The 24,428-nt window shown below is 36.4% G+C and overlaps 1 protein-coding gene across 1 annotated transcript in view; it reads left to right on the plus strand.

The window, feature by feature from the left end:
• Positions 1–24,428, plus strand: part of Kdm7a (lysine demethylase 7A) — a 75,884-nt gene that overhangs the window by 13,164 nt on the left and 38,292 nt on the right. Inside the window, exons 2-3 of the mRNA XM_020162323.2 lie at positions 14,884–14,969; positions 19,817–19,934. Coding sequence (XP_020017912.2) covers positions 14,884–14,969; positions 19,817–19,934 — 204 coding nt within the window. The remainder of the gene's footprint in view (positions 1–14,883; positions 14,970–19,816; positions 19,935–24,428) is intronic.

Consider the following 24,428-nt stretch of genomic DNA (forward strand, 5'->3'; position numbering starts at 1 on the left):
ACGATGTGATTTTGTTTACTTACATCTTTCTCTGGCAGAATGTATTGTGAACATGGCTCTCAAAGTAGGTGCTTCCCTGTGACCTTGAAAAGCTTTCTGCCTTGTAGATACCATGTAATGTGATTTTAATTCAAAATTGTTGTTGTTGTTTCATTTCTTCTCCCTTTCCAATCCCATTTTTCAAACTACTTGTACTGTCATATAGTGGGAAGTGGGAAGTAACTTTTAGTATAGGAACATTACAGTGAAGTGTTAACATTTCACAGAGTAATTAGCATAGAAGAAAACTAGGAACTATAATTTCTTTGAGGAATGATATGGTTTACTTCAATAATTGAAGGTTCTACTTGTGAAGTAACTGAGTGGCCTCAGAAAAGTTATTCAGGAAATAAACATATTTTTAGGAGGATTTTTTTATTCCCCTCCAGGACTGGGGATTAAACTTAGGGCTTTGCCCATACTAGGCATTTACTCTGGCTCTTAGAAGGATTTTGAACATATGTATTAGTTCTTCTTAATAGAATATTACATATTGATCAAGTATCACAGACCTTAGTTATTTTCTGTGTCATATGGCTGTTGGACTATTTATGCACTAAATAGCCTCAGACCAATTGGCATTTATTGAAAGTGTTTCATGTCCTTTCTTAAAATTCCCTTTTTTTCCAGTTGCTGCTTAATCTGCTTTGACCAGCCTCCACTGCTACTTCTAATTTTCTGTTCTCTTAACTAGAGCAAAACTTGAGATTTTTCTGTGGGGAATTAGACAAGAAGACTTCTTAAATTACCTTCTTTATCATTCTGATACATTGGTGACAATAGGAGGGCCTAACCAGAAATAGAGTCAAGCCACACAAAAGGCATTTGGCAAATACCATTTAAGCAGATGACAGACAGGGTTGGAATTTTTGAAAGGAGTGTTTGTGGAGCTAGTTACTAGCTTTGATGTGTTCTTAGGCTAGAAGCTCTGCCTGGTGGGTAAAGATAGTCTTGGCTCCTAGATAATTTTACCCAGAACTCAGTCAGATGGCAGATTTAGAGATACAGTGCATCTTCTTATTTAGGTCTTGTATGTTGATAAACTTGTTAGTCCTCAAGATACTCAGTCTTTAGGTTTCAGCCTAGAAAATTCCCTTTAAATACTTGTTAATTATATTTTAATAGGGGTAATTTGAGACAATATCTTTGTTAAAAAGTTTCTTCTCCTCCTCCTCCTCCTTGTTCTCCTTAGGTAGTACTGGTGTTTGAACTTAGGACCTTATGCTTGCTGGGCAGGCCCTCTACCACTTGAGTGTCTGTCCAGTCCCTGCCCAGCCCTTTTTGCTTTTATTTTTTTGGAGAGGTCTTGAGCTACACTTCCCGTGTAGCTAGCTTATTTGTTGAGAATGGGGTCTTGTAACTTTTTGCCTAGCTGGTCTCAAACTTTGATCCTCCCAATCTCTGCCTCCTTAGTTGCTAGAATTGCAGAGTAGCTGGGGTTATGGGCATGTACCGCCACAATCAGCTTTTTAACCTTTCGAGGTTAAAAAGTTAGTTTGAAAGTTTTAGTGTGTGATCAGTTACAGATTTCTTTGGGTCCTAAGTAGTCCATTAACATTTGCTTTGCTGATATTCATTGAATGCTTAGTAATGCTATCACTAATTAGTTTTTCTATATTTAAGTTTTATAATGCATTTCATCTGTTGGTAATTTACACCAATTGTAAAATTGTAAAACTGTAACAATTATAATTATAAAAACATTAAGTTTATAATAAACTCTTCACGGCTGATGTCTGAAAGTTAACTTTTAAAGCAGTTTCCCAAGTTGGAGAATATTGGCCCCGGGAAGTGTTTCATGAAAAAAAGACAGAAAGATCTGAGGTCTGAGTGTAGTGTTTATCTCTCTACATCCCCCATCATGAAAACCAAAGTGCCCTAAAACTTGTTGAATTCTCTGAGAAGTCCTTCTGGTGATTTGATCTCAGCCCAGTGTCTCTCAGTCTTATGAATTATGGAATATTTTTGTGAGTGTCCTTGATTGCTGTGGAACAGAGTTCTCTTAGAGAATACTGTGTAGGTGGTCCTCACTTTGCCCAGTTCTGATACGCACAGGTTTCTGTTATACGTTTCACTTAAATAATACTACTCCCCCAGGATTCAGATGCAGCCACCATGACACATTACCTATGTGCGGGTGAAGTACAGATTTGGCTGTACTTCATCGCCCACATCTGAAGTTGCTGTGTAAGTAGGAGATGCGCGTTGGCTTTTCAGTTCATGCAGACTGGAAAGCATGTCCTGCTGCTCCCTTGCTTCCCAGTAACAAACCCACATTACACATTGCCAAAGTGGATAACTGAAAGAGGGAAGTGGCCGATAAAGATGAAATGCAGCAAAGAAACAAAAAGTGTTCCTCTGAAAATGAAATTTGAGTTGGGTGTAACTGGAGTGATAAAATAAAAAACAGACAGTGGGAACATTGATGCTGTCCACCATGGAGCAACTCTAGACATGCAGCCAGAGGTGTTTAGTGAAGGCACTCTTACCGGTAGTGTTTTAAATTACAGTGCACTAAAGAAGTATTAATTTCACTGTTGTTTCATTTCTCTATGTAAAAGAGTATGAGAGTTTTTAATGCTTTGACAAATACCTTTTTTCTTTTTTTATTGTGGTGGATGGGGGTGCATTGTGGCATTTACAAAAGTTCTTACAATATATCAAATATATCAGTTGAATTCAACCCCCTCCATCATTCTCGTTAACCCCCTCCATCATTCTCGTTTACCCCCAGGAAATGTTTTAAAAGTCATGGAACAATTATAGTTTCCACCATTGATCATTAAGATGGCTTTTGCATGGTTTCAGTTTGTATAGTTATTTTTATAATCTCTCATGACCATGCAAAGCATGGGATGCCTAGATTTTTTTTATATATGCCAGCTACTGATCATCTGACTCTCTAGTGGAAATTAACAATTATAAAATAGACTTTCAAGAAGGTGTAATAATAGATCATCTTTCTAATGGATTCAATATGTAAATAAAAAATCCTTTTTATGTATCACATACTTTACATCTTGCCCTGCCTTGTATGTTTTGAAATAAGATGGCTTGCTGTTGCCCTTTTCCAGACAATTTAGTACCACCCATTTTGCTATTGATGAGCACTTCTGATTTGATGTGTTGAAATTCTTTGAAATCTTTGGGATCATATATGAAATTCCATGTATGGATATTTGTTGTGGATTATGTCAAGATTTGTGTGGTCATGGCTGGGTGTGGTGCAGTGGCTCGGGCTTGGGAGGTGGAGATTGAGAGGATCACTGTTACAGGCCAGCTTGGGTATTGGGGGGTGGGGGGAGTTTGCCAATGGCTGGGCAAGATGGTGCGCACCTATCATTCCAACTACACAAGGAAGCATAAATAGGATCACAGTCCAGGGCAAAAAGCAAGACCCTATCTCAAAAATAACCAATGTGAAAAGGGCTGTGTTATGATTCAAGTGGTGGAGCACCTGCTTAGCAAGCGTGAGGTCGTAACTTCAACCCCCAGAACCATAAGAGAAAAGTGATTTACACGGTCCATACTCCTTCATTGACTCATCTTTCATCAGGAATGGAGAAGCATGTTAAGTCCCCTGTAGAATGCTACTTTAGTTTTTGTCTCAAACAGAAAATTCTGTAGTATGAATGCTTTCATGTAGCTTGGCATGTGGTCTGTCCCATTAGATGTAGGCCCTGAGATTATGAGATGAGAGAGATCGTTGGAAGACTGAATCTGTTGAATTTGCTTTAGTTGACTCTTGTCCTTTGTAGTGGACGCATCGCTAAGCATCTCAGAAAAGTTCTTAACATGCTGCCATCTTTTAATTTAATTTAATCTATACATATTAAATTTTCTGTAGGTGTCATTTGGCCCTAGAAAATGCAGCTTTCCTTCAGATAGTCAACAATGGGAAGTAAAACTGCAGCTGGATTGACATGTTTCTGATGGCTATTGGTTCATCTTTAAAAAAAATCTATATTATCTTGCTGAATGAGTTAAGCCAAGTTGAAAAGGCCAAATATTTCATGTTCTTGATCATTTTGTGGAACCTCAACCTGAAATGACGACTCTGATGGTAATGACGGTGATGGGACATGAATGTATATGGGGGACAGCCTGGGGGAGGGGATTAGGAGAATGGGGGGAGGGGTAAAGGAAAGGATACTAAGGGGTGAAGAGGAGATATATATATATGAAGACAGCATAATGAAATGCCCCAAACTGAGAAAGGAGGAGAAGGGAAAAGGAGAATGGAAATACAATGGAGAGGATGAACTTGTTCAAGGTATACTGTACGCATATGTGAAATTATCACAGTGAAATCTCCTTGATTATTAATATATGGCAATTCAAAAATAAAATAAAAAATGAACAATCTTTTTATTTTAATCCATTCTTTTTATTAATCGGTTTGGAAAATCCGATTATGGATTTTCCATAATATATCCAAATATATGGATATTTGGGGACTACATGAAAGGAAACGAAGTAAATGAGCATTTTATATAAATCATTAATGAACAAGGATCTTTTCTTTCTGTAGAATAGGATTATACTTGCAAATAAACCTAAATTAGTCAAAAACTGCATCTTTTTCCATTGACAAAAATATGAACATTTCAGAATAAGATCCTAAAAGAAAAGTCAGTTCTTTATTCCCCTCACATTCATTGTCTACCCCTTATATTTGCAAAATACATATTCAAATAGGTTCCAAGATAGTAGCCCAAACTAACAACTTTCTAATCTGGTTGGCATTCTGCTTTGTGTTAGTTAATATTTTGTGCAGATTCATTATGGAATCAGTTTTAGGTAGATGTGTTGGGAGTAGGAAATTCTGAATTACATTAAATATTAGCTAGCCATAAAGAGCCTAAAGTCTAATCTTAATAGAGTTTTCATGGAAAGTGGCTATGAATAAGATTCTGTGCTAGCATCTGTGCTAGGGTTTTAGATCAATAGTTCCCAATGCCATTCTCTGCCAACCTGGCTGTAAAAGAATTACCTGGGGAACGTGTTAGGAATAAACATTGAGCTACCCCGTTAACTATTTTCCCTGTAGACTGAAGGTCGGGCTCAGGTATGTGTTTTTCTTTTTTTTTTTTAAATAAGCAGTCCACAATGCAAATTTTAAAAGGTGTAGGAGACTATGTGGTGAAAAGCAGTCTCCCTGTCCTCCATTCTGCAGTGCACTGTTACCAGTTTCTTGCATATTCTTCCAGACACACACCCACCTTGCATTTATGAATGCAGCAAGTGCACTCGTGTGTGTGTGTGTGTGTGTGTGTGTGTGTGTGTGTGTGTGTGAGAGAGAGAGAGAGAGGGAGAGAGAGAGAGAGAGAGAGAGAGAGAGAGAGAGAGAGAGAGAGAGAGCGCAAGAGAGAGAGAGCGCATACTATATAAACTTCTGTTGCTTTACAGAATAACCTGGAGGTCTTCCCTTTCTTACAGAACTGCTTCATTTTTTTGAAAGGCTGCCTAGAAGCAGCTTGGAAAAGCTGTACAGGGGATTCTGATGCACAGCCAGGATTGGGAGCCACAGGCAGACTGTTTCAGGGGGTTAGAGAAAATTTTGTTGGAATGTTAATTCCTTAAGTCTTGCATTTCACAAGGAACCAGACTCAGCAAGCATTTTACCTGCTTCTAGGTTTAAACAAACTTTTCTTGGTTTTTTCCTTGCTAGTTAATAGGTAGAATTCAGTCAATACAGGCAGCAGCATGGAGAGAACATGTGATATGAAATGAGCTAGAAACAAGGTTTTTCCACCTTTAGGCATGTGACTGTTTTCATCTTTCCTTGATAGAACAGGAGGTGGGGGTAGACAGCAAAGAAGGCAGAAAGTACATAGCAAATTATACCAGAAAACTTCCTCTGCAAAACATGTTTTTTTTGTTCTGTTTGTTTTTTGCTCTGATACCTATGTGTAAGAGATACATATATTCACAGATGTTATAGATCCTCACATATGTTACTTATAAACATACTTAATTCCTTTCTTTAAAAAGATTGTTGAGCAAATTTTTATGAAATTTATCGTGTTTTTTTTTTTTAATTCTTTTTTTTTTTTTGGTGATACTAGGATTTAAATTCGGGGCCTCATGCTTGCTAGGAAGGCACTCTACTGCTTGAGCCACTCCACCAGTTCTGATCCTGTATATTGTTTATCATTATGGCAAGTTATTTCTTCCCCAGGATGATTTAAAAATTAGAAATAAATTCTCATATAATATTCATTTTGGGTTGGCATTTGCTGTATCATTGGCTATAAATAAAAATACCTATTTCTACTAAATAGCAGCTTCACTGGGCACTATTTGTTTTATGGTTTCCCTTGTCTCTCTGTAGGTATGTCTGTACGTCACACGTACAAGCTTGTCAGTGGGATTTTCACTTTTAAAGGGGAGTATCCGATACCAAAGAGTGCACCTACTTGTTCTTCAGTGGCCATCTCCCCCATTTTTCTCTTTGTTCAGTTCCTTTTTGTATTGTGTGCCTCTCTTTACTCTTATTAATGTACATGTTCTTAGTTAGCTGTTTGGAAATAACTGGAAGCCATGGACACATGGAAACATGAACCCAGCTGTTGGAGGTGGGAAGGGTCTCATCTTCTGTGATGACTGTAAATCAAAAGAATTTGGTGCAGAATATGTATTTACTTTGGACTCCTTGTTAAATATGGGTTAGCATGTACTATGCCAGTAAACTGCTTTAATGTGTCAAAAATATAACCTTCATAACGACTGAAATAGTCACATTTATAAAGAAAAGCCCTTAATTTTATGAAAATAGTTTTATATGTCAGCAAGAAAATAACAGAAATTGGGGTTTCCTGAACCATGGATTTAATCATAAATTTCCTGCTAGATTTTGATTCTTTCTTTCTCTCCTCCTTCCCTTTCCATCCCCCTCCCTCTTTCCCTCTCCACTGAGCTATTTTAGCTCCAGCCTGATTTTCTAATGGCAATGTTTCGTATATACAACATAAATTTTTACTTTGGCTGATATATAATGATAAAGTAACATATTTTAGGGTTAAAACATTTGTGTAAACCAGGTATGGTGGTGCACACCTGTAATCCCAACACTTGGGAGGCTTGAGGCTAGCAGATTTTGAGTTTGAGGCCAACCTGGGTTATTTATATAGGGAGACACTGTCTCAAACAGAAACACTGCATGAAACTATTAACAATTTACAAGTGAAAATGCCTGTGTGGCCTCCTAAGTACTTTTAGGAGAAAGGAAACTTATTAAGCCAATTCACCCTCTTTTTATTGGTTAGCAAATACTGGTTTGGTGGCTATAAAACCATCTTCTATAATTTCCTTTTAAGCATTTTATGTATATTGATTAATTTTTAAAAATAATCCTTTGTGGGAGATACTGTTATTATTTCTATCTTTACACTAAGATGAGGAAACCAAAAATCAGACAAGTAAAAAACAAGTTACTCAAAGTAATATAGCTGCTTAGTGGGTTAGCCAGGACTCTGAAGAAAGTGGACAGACTCTGGAGAGCCTGTATTTTTCTCAACTCAGCCATCAAAAATTGAAGACAAACTTTCTTCTTTTTTGTTTTCCCTTCAGCCTAGTCCATTGGGTATCTATTGTATGCTCTGAAAAGACATTATTGAAGAAAAAAATATTAAGACTAATCATAAAGTCTAGTTTCCTACTTAGGCTCGAATCTGATAGCTAATGAACTGTGGACCAGGACTATGTGAGCTGACTGTATCTACTAGAACCATAATAAGATAAAGAGCTGTTATGTAAGTCTTAATATATGTACTATTCCATCACTTCTCTGTGCCAAGCCCTATGCTTTATATATTACAATACCTGGTTCTGATTAATCCTGGGGAACTGCTCAGGGAGATTTCAGAACTAATAGAACTAGAAATCAAGCCAAGTCTTTTTAATTCCAAAATCTATGCATCCCAGTGGAAGCCAACTAACATTTTATCTGGTGGCATGGAGCTAGAGTGGTAGGCCTTGCCTGGCCTACAACTCTCTAAGACCCATCCTGACTCTAGAGTTACAATATGAAAGGAGGCTGGGAGATTAAGTGTGAGATGGCTCATGCTTATAATCCGAGCTAATGTGGGAGGTGGAGATGGGAAGAATCATGGCTGAAGGCCAGCTGAATGTGGTTGGTTAGCGAGGCCCCTGTCTCAATAGATAAGCTGGCATAGTATGCCCACTGTAGTCCTAGCTGTATAGGACACTGTAGGTAGGTGGGAAGGATGATCAAGGTCCAGGCCAGCCCTGCCCGCCCCGCCCCCAAGCAGGGAAGGACCATGGAGAGATCCTGTCTGAAAAATAACATTAAGCAGAAAGGGCTGAACGTGTGTGGCTCCAGTGGCAGAACTCTTTCCTAGCAAGTGTCAAGCCTTGTATCACCACAAAGAAAAAGAAAAATTTACACACACACACACACGGAAATATGAAGAGCAATTTATAAACTGTCTTCTCTATTCTTGGAGTTAATTTACCTCAAAGGCCATTCTCTTCCCTTTTGTTGATACTTGTGTGTGGCTTTAGGAGTACACAATGACTTAGTCCTCTGATTTTGTCAAATATCAAAATGAAGAAATCAAATATATGTTTTGGATGAGAAGAACTTTCAGGGGGGCACACACTTTTGATGAGTTTCATCATGACATTTTCACATATGTATATAATATACTTTGATCACATGTGAAGGTGAACTTTGATACAGGTGAAAACTTGACTTAAAGAAAATTTCCTTTTTTTTTGAGATAGAGTTTTGCTACGTAGCCCAGGTTGGCCTGGAACTCACTAAACAGCTCAGACTGACCTCAAACTCACCATCTTCCTGCTGCAACTTCCCAAGTACTGGGATTACTGTTATGCACTGTCACACTGGGCCTAAACCAAAATTTAAAATGTGTAAATTTCATTATCGCAGTCTTCTATTATCTAAAAGATGAAAAATTATTAATTTATATGTTGAAGGATCTTTTCCATCTTACCAGCTGTTACCTTTAGTATCTGTATAGAATTCTTAAAAAATTCAAGCCCTGTGGAATTTTAAAAAACTTTACCACAACATACTGATTTCAGGTAAGTTTGCAGCAAACTAATAATCACCAGAAAGTTTCATCATGTACATGAGAGAAGTCTTCGGGAGCTCAGTTCAGGAAATAAGGTATAAAAATAGCTCAGAATTGTGCCAAAATGAGTGATGTGGAAATATATGTCAATAAAATGTTGAAGGAAGACTTCCTATGGATTGCATAAGTGAGGTTTCACCAAGGAGGAAGAATTTGTCCTGGGCTTTGGAGACTAACTTAGGAAGGGTAAGATTGCTTGGTGAAGAATGGGGGAGAGAATGTTTGAAGCAAGAGGAGTATCTGTTGAACTCCACTGATCTTAAAGAATTTGACCACCCACCCTTATAGCACTAAGAGTAGAGAATATAGATGACAGCATTATCCAAGAGGAAAAAGTGTTTGACAGATCCTAGGGAATTCTGGTTAGTCATCAATTCTGTTCTCATCAAGGGTCCAAAAACCAAAAGCCAACTAAGCAACAATTTCAGAAGATTAAGACAATAGAGAGTGCTAAAGTTGTCACTGTTGCATGTACCAAGTGGCAGTGAGGCTATTCTATAGATGGAAGCTATTGAGCAAAGGTCAGATTGTTACCCCACAGTGCCCCCAGCCCCCAGTGGTCTAATGAACATTGAACGTTTTGCTGTTAGGAAATAGTCTTATAGGTTTGTATGAAGGAAAGTTTTATAAGAGAAATAAATGGAACAGAAGGATTAAAGGCTTTGTGCCAGATTTGAAAGTGATTCTAAAAAACTTTCTTTCAGAGTTGTACATTTGCATTTGGTCTTAGCATATCTGTTAAAACTAGTGATTGTAGAATTGTTTTAATGAGGGGTGAGTGAGGGGTGGAATGAATGAGTTTGCTAAAGAATAGGAGGAAGTCCTTTCCTCAGAGAGAAACTGAAGTGTATGTATGTTGGTTTAGAAACACTGAATTTTATTTTTAAGAATTGCATTTTCATTTCTGGTTGTAATGCATTTCATCAATTTCAAGGCTCTGATGGGTTGGAACCCACATTTTGAAAAAATGTACATTGACTTCAACTAGAACGTGACTAGCAAATTCTAAGCTGTTTTTACCCTGTTAAAATGTTTGAAATTTTTTGAAAAAATAGAATGAATGTTCTTAAAATTGTAGATAATAAGACAAAAATTGTACTATTTTTTCAGGATTAATAATTTCTAGCATATGAAAATTTGATATTTAAGTAGAAAATTTGAAAGAAATAAATTCAAGTTTAAATAAAAAAAAAGAATTGCATTTTCAATGATTGATTTAAATGTACTTTTTTCGGATGTAATCATTTATCAGGTTTACTGTTTTATCAAATTTGCTAGGTGTTGAAATTTCAAAATAAAGGTAACTGTAAGTGTTCTTCCCGTTGATGAGAATTGGCCCAAACCTGAAGACATCACTCTTATTTTAGTAAAATAGATTGCATAAGGTTGGGCAGGGAAGAGTAAGCTGAAGAGAGGAACTTCTCGATCTTTGGGATTAATAGGGTCCGGTTTAAGTGGTAGAGTGCCTGCCTAGCAAGCATGAGGCCCTGAGTTCAAGACCCAGTGTTGGGGGAGAGTGGGGAGAGACAATGTGATTAAAAGCTAAGATTTACCCAAAATGTCCTTAACTAATTTTAATGTCCCTGACTCCTCTTTGTTTCCTTAAGCCTTGTGGGGATCACCCTTCTTTATGTATCTTAGATATTCACGATGAATTTATGGTATGAGTCAGTTTAGGTTTTTCAGGACTCATCTAACATTTTTCTGTAATTCTTTTGGTGTTACCATCAGTTTTTATGAGGAACATGGTAGTATCAAGGTAGGGCAAGCTATGAGGAGCTAAATCATGAGTGTCTCCTGTGTCCTTAGTTTCTGTTCTTCTGGGGATATAGCACTTGATACTGACATCTTGTGAACCTCACTTTCAAAATCGGGGAAGTCTGGTTTTGAACTCTTGTTTCACTGAATGCAGAGATAGCACTCATATATCTTCCCACTTACCTGTAGTCATCTTATTTGTCCCATCCTAGCCAGCCATGGCTATCATATTTCATCACTGTTATAGACTAAACTTATATCAGAAACTTTAAATTCTAAACATTCTACTCTTTGCATCATTTCTGCTCCTTGTAGATCACTTACTTGTTCAAGGCTTTCCACTAAATCAATGCTTTGATCACATTGAGACCCCTCAGATTATCTCACCATTTTCTCATTACCTTCTCTTATCTTCATGCTTCTTTTGTCCAGCCTCAGTTTTGTGGATCATTGTTATATTAACTTCTGTGCAGATATCCTCAGCTCCCTTTGTGGTCTTATCTGTGTATAAACCCATTCTCATTCTGGGCTTATACCATGTGACTGAACATTGCTGAAAAAAAATCACATAACTGTGCAGAAATGTTTTGGAATTCACCATCACAGATCTCAGGTGAATTCTTAACAATGCCTAGCAATGTTTTGCATTTCTTAATCTTTCATTCTCCATATTACACCTCTTTTCCTCTTTTCATACTGAGCTGATTATCTCACACCAAACCAAGTAGAGAAGACAGTAGCCTTCAGTCTGTAGTATAAAGTCCAATTTATCTTTTTTCATCTCTTCTTCTCTCATGTGCTTTTGGTGTCAGATCTAAGAAATTATCCTAATCCAAAACTATGACGATTTGCTCGTGTATATTTTAGGAGTATGTATAGTTTTAGCATATAATCCATCTAAGCTAATTTTTGAATCTGGCATGTTCTTTTGCATGTGTGTTGTCTCAGTGCCATTTTTTAAAAGACTGTACTTTCCCCACAGAATGATTTTGGCACTCTTGTCGAAAATCCACGGACAATAAATGTAAGGATTTATTTCTGAACTCTCAGTTCTACTCAGTTGGTCTATATGTTTATCCTTATGCCAGTACCACACTGTCTGATTACTATAGCTTTGTTAATTAAGTTTTGAAAGCAGTAAGTGTGCATTTCCATCCAAAGATTGACTCTTAACCTTTTCTTCAAGTCACAGGAACTTTTTGATTGTCTTACCAAAAACTCTGAACCAAGGAAATTGTACATAAATTCATAGAAAAATTTGTACAAAGTTTAAGGGATTGGAAGTTTGTAGTCTTTCAGTTAGGGGCTAGGGGTGTAGTTCAGTGGTAGAGTGTGCCCTGAGTTTGATTCCCAGTATCACAAAACCAAAAATTTTTTAAATATACTTTTCGCTTTCTTCTGGAGGGAAAATGAAGAAAATCCAAATTGAATAATAAAAGCAAGTAAATGTTCGTTCTGCTTTGGTTCTAGCAAACCAAAGTAGTTACTTGACTGAGTTAACATGCTTTCAGTATTCAGACTGCAGGATCGTGCTGGCTTTTTGGCACTTAGTTGGTTTTGACTTTTTGACTTGATTGTAGCAGACTATATTTATTTCAGGGTACCCAGAGATCACTAAAATTCACTGTTTTTCATGCAGTATTTGTTGCGTTAATACATTTCAGGATTTTTGTTTGCCTATTTTTTTTGCTTGGTTGTAAATAGACTTTTACCCTTAATTTATGAAATAACAAGAGAAAAGTGTCTAAAACACAAATGTATGGTTTAATGAATAATGATAAAATATAAGTACAACAGTCACTTAGACCTCTAGGCCCCTTCCCCCATTCTTTCCTGATCACAACTCTTTAGAGGAAACCATAGTCCTACTGCTACCATCCATCTCTTCCTTGCTTTTCTATATAATTTTATCATCCTTTAACATGGTACTTCAGCTTCCCTACTCTTGAACATTATGTATAATAGAATATACTGTATTATTGCATAGGGCTGTAGTTCTTTCATTTAATTTTCATTGCCGTATAGAATTCCAGTGTGGGAATATACTATAACTTACTAACTTTACTGTTGACAGACTATTATAAATAAAGATGAACTATTCCTGTATAGGTAGGCATTTTGGTGCATATGTGCATGAATTTCTTTAAGGCATATATATAAAACCCATGATTCTCAGCTCTGATGCAGAATTGTTTTCCCACAATGACTGTATGCCAGTAGTGTACTGTTAAGTTTCCTTAGCTTAATATCACTTACAACTTTTGGTACTGTACAGTTTTTAGTTTAACCGATAATAGTGAATATTGTGGTATTATGATTTTAATTTATATTTTTCCCAGTTATTTGTGAGTTTGCACACTTTTTATGTTTGTATTAGCCACTTGGATTTCCTGTTATGATTTGTCTTTATTCTGTTTTTCAATTGTTTTTCTTGATTTGTAGGAGTTCATTATATTCTATGTATAATTTCTTTGGTGGTTATCTATATTGTAATGTCTTCTACACTGGCTGATTTCACTTATTATAGCTTAGTGCACAGAAGTTACTTTAATGTGGCTGGAGTTAACAGTTTTTTTCCCCTTATGAACAGTGATTTTTTTTTTTTTTTTTTTTTTTGTGGTTCTGGGCTTGAACTCAGGGCCTACAGCTTAAGCCACTCCACCAGCCCTTTTTTGTGAGGGGTTTTTCGAGATATGGTCTTAAGAACTGTTTCCCCGGGCTGGCATTGAAGGGAGATCCTCCTGATCTCTGCCTCCTGAGTAGCTAGGATTACAGGCGTGAGCACTGACACCCAACTTGGACAGTGATTTTTGTATTTTCATTAAGATAAACCTTTCTGCCACGAAGTCATAAAGGCATTATCTGCATTATGTGGTATAATTTTTGTATATAAGCTTATGATCTGTTTTGGTACCAAGGTTATGCTGTTATAAAATGAGTCAGGGAGTAATCCTTTTTCCTGTTCTCTAATACTAAAATTATGTATTCCGGAATATTTGATAGAAGTTGCTTATGAGGTTCTCTGGACCTGTAGTTTTCTTTGTGGGTTGATAATATCTGAATAAGGCTATTCTTAGCATAAAATTGCTCATAATACCCTCTTTTACCTCTAATGTCTGTAGAGTCAATTGTTTTATCCTTTTGTAAGTCTTTTCAAAGAATCAATTTTTGGTTTTGATGGCCTGTTGTATGTTTGTTTGCTATATTATCAATCTATTTTTCTTTCTATTTTTGTTTTAAAGGTTTATTTTGCTATTCTTTTTGTAACTTCTTGAGATATGCACTTAGCTCAGTAATTTCAGTCCTTCTTTTTCGATCACATTCATTTAAGAATACACATTTCTGTCAGCAAGTTCTGTATCACACAAATTTTGTTTTGTAGTATTTTCTTTGTTCAGCTCAAAATAATTTTCAGATTTCATTATGATTTATCTTTTTTATTTTTTCCCCAGTACTGGGGCTTGAACTCAGGGCCTTCACCTTGAGCCAGTCCACCAGCCCTATTTTATATAGTGAAGATTTTCAAGATAGGATCTCACAAACTATTTGCCTGGGCTGGCTTTGAACCTCAATCTTCCTGATCTCTGCCTCCTGAGTAGCTGGGATTGCAGGTGTGAGCTACCGGCGCCTGGCTGATTTATCTTTTGACTCATTGTATTGACATCAATTCCATAACAGATGGCATTTACGTAGTTGTTGAGAGTTTTATGGCTTATAAGTGCATTATTTGTGATATCTTTAGTGCTGCTGAGAGTGAATCACTTTGTATATGTTTGGGTATATTTTCCTCCACAATTACTAAGCAAGTGCATGGAGAACAGAGTGAAATTTATCCTTACACATGTTTCTGTGCTGTACCAAATTTTTGGTGAGGTGGTTGTGCATTTCTCAGCTCACTTCATACACTGTATTATAGTTAAGTAAAGATTTTCAACTTAGTTTATTGACTTTATTTTCTTTATCTTAGCTGTGTTGGAGTAGAAGAACATTATGCTGTTGACATTGACTTGTATCACTGTCCCAACTGTGCCGTTCTACATGGTTCCTCTTTGAGTAAGTACCAGGTGCTTAAATAAAAATTGATGTTTTGAATGTAATATGTGTATGGTAATACTTTGATGACAGTGTAAGAACTATAGGGAGGATTTCACTGATGATATTTAGAATTGGACTGGATGTGTGGCTCAACCTGTAGAACACCTGCTTTGCAAATGCAAAGCCCTGAATTCAAACCCCAGTCCCACCAAAACAAACAAACAAATAAATAAAGGAGACACTTACAGTGCAGTTTATTAAATAAATCAAAAGAGCAAAGGAAAGATATTAACATTTTTAATTGCCAGTGCAGAGCCCTTATGTTTGTAAGTTCATATTTTCAAAACTTTCAATTTGAGAAGCGTAGCAAATAAAGTTTTTCTGATTGTGGAAACTTATTTTGACCATTTTTATCTCTTTACAAAAAAAGAGTTTTCTGTAGTGTTTTGGAACAGTGTACAGAATAAGATTTGACTCTAATACACATATATATTCATTTTTAGGAGAAAATTAGAGTATTGATTGGCTGAAGTTATTACTCATATTTTCTGAATGTGGTTGTCATATTGAGTATGTCCTGGAGTCTTGCTCAATCTTCCTTTCTGCTTGAAACTTCTCTTCTGATGTCCACAGGGAAATAGAAAGATGGAGTGGTAAGGCCAGATAAGGTCTTTGATCACAATCTTCTTCTGAAGAGGACAAGGCAAAGGCAGGGAAGTTTCCTGTGTCCTCTGGATTATACATTACAACATGAAATTTATTTTTAGCCTTTTGTAGATGCTTCTGAAGAAAAAACTGGAATATTAATTATCACATACAAATGTGAGAGAAAATATTTAAAAGACTTTGGATTATGTTGTAAGTGGTAGAGTACCTGCCTAGCAAGTATGAGGCTCTGAGTTCAAACTCTAGTCCCAGCAAAAAAAAAAAAAAAAAAAAAGGATGTAAACTATGATTCTATGTTCACAAAATTAAAGGGAAACTATAGACTTTGTCATTTTATTTTATTTATTTTAAAAAATCTATTTCTGTGATTGTTGTACTGGGGGTATATTGCGACATTTACCAAAATCTTACAATAAATTATTCTTGAATTCACCCACTCCATCATTCTCCTTTATCCCCCCCTCCCAGGCTTTGTCATTTTATTTTATCTATCTATTTATTTATTTTTGTCATTTTAAAACTAGAAGGAACTTTAGTCTAAAGATACCTTGGTATACATGTGGGCGGGTTGCAGGCAACTTGTGACCTGTGTAATTTGAATGTGCACTAATTTCTCCCTAGTACTTTTTTAAATAGAAATTTTGTTCTGATGTTATACACAAATAATTTTTGAAGAGACTTACTAGCAACCAGCTGCTCACCTATTATGTTAGAAATATTAATCATTTTCTTTATTCCTTTGTGAGAGACTCAGAAATTTAAGCTGGATGAATGCATCACAATCTTTTCTTATCAAATATAGGTGATCTGTTTTGTTAGTTACACAATATAAACCTTAAGGTTAACAAACTGGTGGAATTACTGTATAGATCTTGCTCTGTGTAACATTGGAGTATGTGGTATATACTCCAGTGGTATGTGAAATAATTCTTGATCAAGAATTAAGTCTTCAGGGGGTAGAGAAAGTGATAGAGCACCTACTTAGCAAGCACAAGGTTCTGAGTTCAAACCCCAGTATCACCAAAAAAAGAATAAGTCTTAGAGGAAGCAAATAACACAGTGTTATTATCTCAGGGGAATCAGAACTAAAGTTTGAGTTTATAATTCAAGTATATAATGCCAAAATAAAATAGTTTGAATTTAACATGTATGAAATACTGATTTAGTAAGAGGCAGAAGAATGTACTTATGATATACTTTATTTTCCCTATATGATTTCATCTTTTAAAAAATTTGTCACTCTTGATAAATTGAGTACATAGTCCATAATGGAATGTGACTTGTACTTTGAATAGTGATACTTCACAGAGAAGCTGTCTATTATGACATGGTCCTTAGGATGCTTCTCAACCTTGAAGAACATAGAATTAGGCATTGCCTATCTTCAGGACAAGGGTCCAGATCTGAGCACTCAAAGGGAAAATTCCCGAGATGCACCAATCTGTTTTGTCATAATTTAATGCTTACTTTCCCTCACTGTCCACCACAACGTGGGTAATTTCTTTCAATTTTCCTTTTCCTCTGCTTTTAAGCCCCTCTTGCTTGGTACCTGGGGTTTCCTGTTCCTTTCAGAATTCCTCTGAGCTTCCTTATAGATACCATTGTGATACCTACTTACTATGGTAAATTTGAACTTTGCTCTCTGGGAATTAGAGAACACTATTGGAGAGCAGGTCTCAGAAAACAGCTCAATACTTACATGTTTATTCTGTGTGTTCCTTAGGCACATGTAGCCCAAACAGAACATTTTCCCTCCTTTTCCTATGACCACTACTAAAATATTTCTTCACTGGCCACCTCCTTCCCTTAAGAAATTCAGTCATCAGCTATAACTGATTTTATGTTTTAAGCATGGCCCAATAGGACAATTGTGTCCTCTGTTAAACTTCTGCCAGTCAGCACATTTAAAGGAAATGATAGTAATTGGCAGCTTATTCTATGCCAGGTGCTAGTATGTTCCTTGATATTTATAACAACTTGATAAAAGATATGAGAAAAATGATCTAATCATGTAGCTATTTTGCAGAGCTATTGTTTGAACCCATAGTTGTTGAATCCCAAAGTCATTGCACTTTACTGATTAATCTGCTTTGCAAAAATGAGAAATTTAGAAATACAGTGTCATTGTTCACTTATCAAATGAGCAGCTTTTGTTGTTGTTTTAATGATGCTTATTATTGACACAGGGTCTTGAACTAGGCTACCTGTACAATACTGGTGGTAAGAATGAGAGTTATCTCCATTTTTTTGGAGGCAGTTTTGCAGTATGTAGCAAGTATCTTAAAATTGGTGATCTTTCTTCTAGCATTTCTAAAAATTTATCTTGAGAAATTAATCAGGGGAAACAGATTAATGTATATGGATATTAATTACACTGTTTGGAGAAAGACTGAGAATGAACTAAGTGCTTAAGAATCAAAAATAATTATAATATGGTAATCCACATTTTAAAATTATAGGCTGTCTTTAAATTGCTTTTGAATATTCAGTAAGGAAAAAATGCTCATTCAAGAAGGGTGCAGGATAAACATTGTGATCCCAGCTGAAAATAAAATGGAATTAAATATCTGTGTACGGAGGGAAAAAAACCTTCCCTTAAATTTAGGAGTGGTTTTAAGTGAGAAAAAAAAATAGCACACAGTTTCTTAATGGAATTTCTTAGGAAGGTTTCTCTGTGATTCTAAACTTTTCTTAAGAGATACTTTTTTTAAAATGGGATTTGATCTCTTCCCAATAGAAGATCTAGCAACAGTAAGTTACTTGGGATTCTTGTTGTGAACTCTGAGATATGAGTAGCCCTGAGTTCTGCTCTTGTTACTAAAGTGTGACCCTCCTTATACATATGATCCAGTTACATTATGATCTTGGTAAGGCAAAGGTTTAAAATAGCTTGGAATCATAGAATTGTTTCCCCCTAAAATTTTATTATGAAAAATTTCAAGCATACAGGAAAAGGTGAAGTAAATGTACAGCAAGTATCCGTAAGCCTTAGCATCCAAATTATATTACTATTTTATATCACTTGCTTTTCCACGTAATCTCTCCATGTAACTATCCCACTATCTATCCATCTTATTTATTTATTTGGTATATTTTTAGGTCCGTTGTGGATATCAGTACCAGAAAATCAGATTCATGAGAATTATAGGCTAAAAAGTGATTTTCATGCTTAAAAAAAAAAAAGATTTAAAACAGAAATCTACTCTACAGGTAGAGGCAAAAGATGGAGAGTTCCAGGCTTGCCTGTACTACATAGTGAGAACCTGTCTCAAAAATAAACAAAAACCCTGAAATTTTACATTGATACTAGACATATAGATGGTACCACTCTGATAGAAAGAGGAACAAGGTCCAGGGTTCCTGTCTTGACCTTTTCTCTATCTCTCTCTTTGTTAAGGGTTCCTCTCACAAAGTTTGAAAATTGGTACTGTGAACTATCCCTTTCATTCCTATCTTGAAGAATCAGACCCAGAGGTGTTAAGTGACCTGCCTTAAGGTTGCAGATGAAGTTAATAGATGAACAAGTAATCAAATCCAAGTCTCTTGATTTTGATTGTTGTGACTACTCAAGGTTATAACCTTCTAGAGATGTAGAGTCATAGGATCTTGGCATTGGAACTAACCGTAGGTTATTTATTTTGTCATCATGTCTGCCGCGCTGTAAGCTGTTCTCTGTGTCAGTGTAAACATGCTTATTTTAGGAGTAAATCTTTATATATACACAAGAAAGTGGAATTATGCTATTAAAATAGATTTCTGGTGTGGGAGAAAAGACCCTATTCTGAGAGGATAATTGGATGATCTGGATAATCATATTTGACCTAATGTTCCAATGAAAACCGTAATTTAAAATAATTTGGAAATATAATAAAAGGCTTATGTAACTTATCCTTTTGTAACATTATAAAAGGATATTATAAAAGACTTCATCTTCTGGCATGAATTCTTTGATTTAATTTTTAAATTATTTTGAAATAAAGAGTTAGGCTTTTAAAATCCACAGTTAATTGTCTATAATTGCAGCATTAGATTAAGTAAAATTTACTTCTGCAGCCTTGGAAATGTATTAAAAAGTAGAGTTTTTTAAAAATTGTATTTACAGTTGTTACTTTTGATTACATGGACTATAGCAATTAGAAAGTACATAGTATCACCAGTTACCAACAATGTTTTCTTTTTTTAATCTTCTAAAAATTCAGTGAAAAAGAGGAGGAACTGGCACAGGCATGACTACACGGAAATGGATGATGGTTCCAAACCAGTGCAAGCTGGAACTAGGACTTTTGTAAAGGAATTACGCTCTCGAGTCTTCCCAAGGTATGGACTTCCACTCATCAAACAAAATTGAACACCATTGACTGGTGAAGTGACATTTTCTAAAGTAGTGTTTTCAAACTTCAGGCTGCAACACGTTATTGTTCTCAACAGGCTTTCCACTTTTTTCCTTCATGGAATAGAATAGAAAATATCAGTCAATTGTAGGAAATAAGAATAAGGAAGCATAGTTTCATAGAACTTTTTCTGTTTATGTGTGCCTAGTGGGTCACCATGTAAAAATACACTTCTTAATTGTGGCTCACAAGCATCAATATTTGATATTGGGATGCAGCTGATATGCAGCTGCTGCTTCTCACTTTCTTTCTCCCCACCTTCTCCTATTTTCTAGCTGTTTTTCTTTCACATTGTTTTCACTAGCGTGTATGCCCTAAGTCCACCAGAAGCATGCACAGCCATTGCTTAGCTACTGATGGCAGCAAGACTGAGCTTTTTGAGTTTTTAAAATAATGGAACATGTCTGAATTGTCTGTGGCTCAGAGAGTCAAAAGCATTTTAAAGCAGTTACTCATGCTAATTTAGATCATTTCCTACTCACTGCCTGACATCTATTTAAATGATAGTGCTTAATAGACTTTTACACAAGATCATATCCCCACATGTTAAGAAGGGGAAGCACAATTTAAATTTAAACCACAGTATTGAGTTTGGCTTATTACAGAATTTTTTCAGATCCTGAAATGAAAAATCCCTGCTATTTTCCCACGATCTTTAGGATTCCTGTCTGTCCTCCCTACTTTAATCCTTAAACAAAAACATAATGATAAGCATTCATGTTGGTTCCTCAGGTCTGCTGAGGAATAGAAAGAAGCCAGGCATTGGTGGCTCACACCTGTAATCGTAGGGAGGCTGAGATCCAGGAGGATTACAGTTTAAGAACAGCCTGGGGGAAATACTTCTCTAGACCCCATCTCCAAATTGGACTGGTGGCTCAAGCAGGAGAGCCCTTGTTTTCAAGAGTGAAGCCCTGAGTTCAAACTCCAATTCTACCAAAAAAAAAAAAAAAAGGTTTGAGACCAGCCTGGGCTACATAGCCAGACCCTGTCTAAAAAGAAAAAAAAGGCTGGTGGTAAATCATTTGTATAGTAAGTACAAAGCTCTGAGTTCAAACCTTAGGACTGCCAACAGAAAAAAAAAAAACTTAAGAAACATAATGCTTTACATGACTTTTGTTGTGTTAAAAGGCCAATTTCAGAGTTGTAGGAGAAATATTAGCCTTTTTCCTTTTTATTGGATACCTGATTGATTTGGAGCCTAAGCCCAGATTTTTGGTCTGGGTCTCAGAGAGGTTTTTGTGGTCTCTCTAAAACTGTATACAGTTTGCTGCTAATGTGTAAGTGTGAATTTTTCAGGGAGAGGAGCTATTTCAAGTAGTTTTATAACTGCCCAACCAAAAAAAAAAGTAATATTAACTAGGTATGGTGGTGCAGTGCCTGTAATCCTAGCTACTCAGGAGGCAGAAATTGGAAGGATCGAGGTCTGAGGCCAGCCTGGGCAAAAAGTTAGTGAAACCCCCCCCCCCATATCAACCAAGAAGCTGTGCATGGTGGCACAAACTGTAATCCTAGCTAGACAGAAGGAATAGGTAAGATGATCTTGGTCTAAAGCAGGCCCAGGAAAAAAGTGTAAGACCCGATCTGAAAAATAACTAAAGCGAAAAAGGACTGGAGCATGGCTGAAGTGATGGAGCAGTGAGGTGCAGAGCTCAAACCCCAGTACGGCCAAAAAAAAAGTTGTTTGAAAAACAGTGACCTTGTAATTCACAGGGCTTTTCTGCCAAAATGAACACAAACGAGAACAGGTTAGAGATAATCATAGATGTTCAATCTGTAATTACCATTAATTAAAGATCTGGTCTTATTTTATTTAATTCTAGAACCCTTTTAATTTAAAAACCATGGTAGAGTAACAATAATTACTAAATCATAATACTTGATGTAATTAACACAGAAGTGTATAAAATAAAGTGAATGGGTTTCTTCCCTTTCTCCTATTTTAAGACTTAGTGTAATAGCCAGGCATGGTGGTACACATCTGTAATCCCAACACTCAGGATGCTAGGCAGGAGGATGACAAGTTTGAGGCCAGCCTGGGCTGCATAGCAAGAACCTGTCTCAAAAAATCAAGAAACTAACTTAGCATAAGTCTTTTTGAGACTCTTTTTTTTTTCTCTTGAAATATAAATACAGTAAACCCTTGGTATTCATGAGTATATGGCTCCAAGGAGACTGTTGCTTAGGAAAAACTGCACATGTTCAGTAGCTCGAATTTACCTATACTGTGTGGACAGGAGGACTTGAAACTGCATAGAGTAGGCTACGTTACTGTCATGAAAGTTACTGTCGTACATGTTAATACTGCTCATCGAAAACTAGGTCTTCCTGCTTATTATCTCTAATAGTTTGCAAACTTCATTTATTTTTCCCTTAACACCTCCCAACTTTGGCTAAAGATATGCTTCCTTTTAACAAATCTACAATTTTTACTTTACCACATAAATTAAGCCCATTATGTTCCCTTTTTTGGCTTGGGAGGATTTCACCTTGCTTTTTGGGTGGTTTGTTGTTTTTTGTTTTGTATTGTTGATAGCACTGGGGTTTGAACTCAGGGCCTCACACTTTGCTAGGCAAGTGCTCTACCATTTGAGCCACTCCACTGGCCCTTTTTCCTTAAGTTACTTTTCTATGTTGTTTTCTTGGGGGGAGGGTGGTACTGGGGTTTGAACTCAAGGCCTCATGTTTGCTAGGCAGGTGCTCTTCCACTTGAGCCACTCCACCAACCTGGCATCCTATGTTTTTTTTTTTTTTTTTTTGCTAGTTATTTTTCTAATAGGGTTTCTTGTTTTTGCCTGGGCTGCCTGTATCCCATGCTCCTATTTTACACCTGGGATGACAGATGCATGCCATCTTGCCTAGCTTTATTGATTGAGGTATAGTCATGCTAACTTTTAGCCTGGGCTAGCCTTAAACTGCAGTCTTCCTGATCTCTTCATTCCTAATAGCTAGGATTATAGGCATGAACCACTCGCCCAGCCAACTTTTGTTTTTGAGATTTCTTTTTTGTTTATGTTTTGACCATGTTTTATTTTTTTTTTGCCTGTGTATAATACATCTACAAATAAGACAGTCTTACTGTAATAGCATTGAAAACATTTACACATATGGATATTACATGTGCATGTGATTTAAAAAAAATTACGGCATTATGCATAGTGTAGTGGAACTTTCCTTTTTTTTACTCTATTTCATACGTAGCCATAGGTATGCACAGATTTCCCTCATTCCTTATTTGCTGTATAGCATACAATAGTGTGTATATATCATAATGTACTTTACATTTCCATGTAATAAATATTTAGTTTGTCTCCAGTTTTTCCTCTTGCAAATAGCATTGTGCTTATATTTTAGGCACTTATGTCTATATATTTTTGAACAACAGGGGAAGTAAAACACTAAACAGGGAGCACAAATTATTAAAATTCTCTTTTAGATAGGGGTTTAAGGAAAAGGGATAATTGTGAATGCTTATTGGAGATACTGAATGCTAGGATAGAACTCAAGTTCCGTACGTGGGTCAGATAAAGAAAATCTGAGCCATCCATTTATAAGACTGTCTGAACTTTCTTAGGCCTCTCTTGCCTTATTGAGGGGTAGGAAGATCAGAGCCCAGTAATTTAGAGAATCAGAATCTCCTTTTTCTCTTGTTTGCTCCTTGCCACTTAGAATAAAACAACAGTTAAGGTTGGTTGTATAAATAGAAGTTGCTCTGTTTTAACCTTTAGGCAAATCTTGCACTTATCTTTGAATGTAGCATACAGAAGCTGTATTCTGGAGTTCTTTGGATTTATGGTGATGGAGGATGGTGACAAGGGATGAGCTACACTTAAGTGTAATGTCTAAAAGCATATTGATTATCACAGAGGGCTGCCTGAAGTCTAACAAGTTTTGATGGATTAAGGTGACTACCTAGGATCAAGAGTTTGAGGCCAGCAAGACTTGTCTCAGGGAAAAAAAAAAAGTGACTACGTAATATTAAACTCAGGCTGGGTTTATGACTCAAGTGGTAGGTAGAGTGCCTATTTAGGAAGCATGAGGCCATGAGTTCAAACCTGTGTGTGTGGGTGCTGAGTGCAGTAGTTCATACCTACAATCCCAGGTACTTGGGAGGCAGAGATTGGGAGGACTACAATTTGAGGTCAGCCCAGGCAAAAATACTTAGTGAGACCCCCCATTTCCATAAGCCAGGCATGGTAGCATGTACCTGTCATTCCAGCTATGTGGGAGGGACAGACAGGAGGATCTTGGTCCAGACTGGCCCGGGCAAAAATGTAAGACCCACCCTATCTGAAAAATAATCTGAAAAATAATTAACACAAAAAGGACTGAGGGTATGGCTCAAGTGGTAGGCACACCTATATAGCAACTACAAGGCTCTGAGTTCAAACTCCAGCACCACTTAAAGACAAAAAGAAAAAAC

Source organism: Castor canadensis, chromosome 2 (assembly GCF_047511655.1).
Source record: "Castor canadensis chromosome 2, mCasCan1.hap1v2, whole genome shotgun sequence".
Lineage (NCBI taxonomy): Eukaryota > Metazoa > Chordata > Mammalia > Rodentia > Castoridae > Castor > Castor canadensis.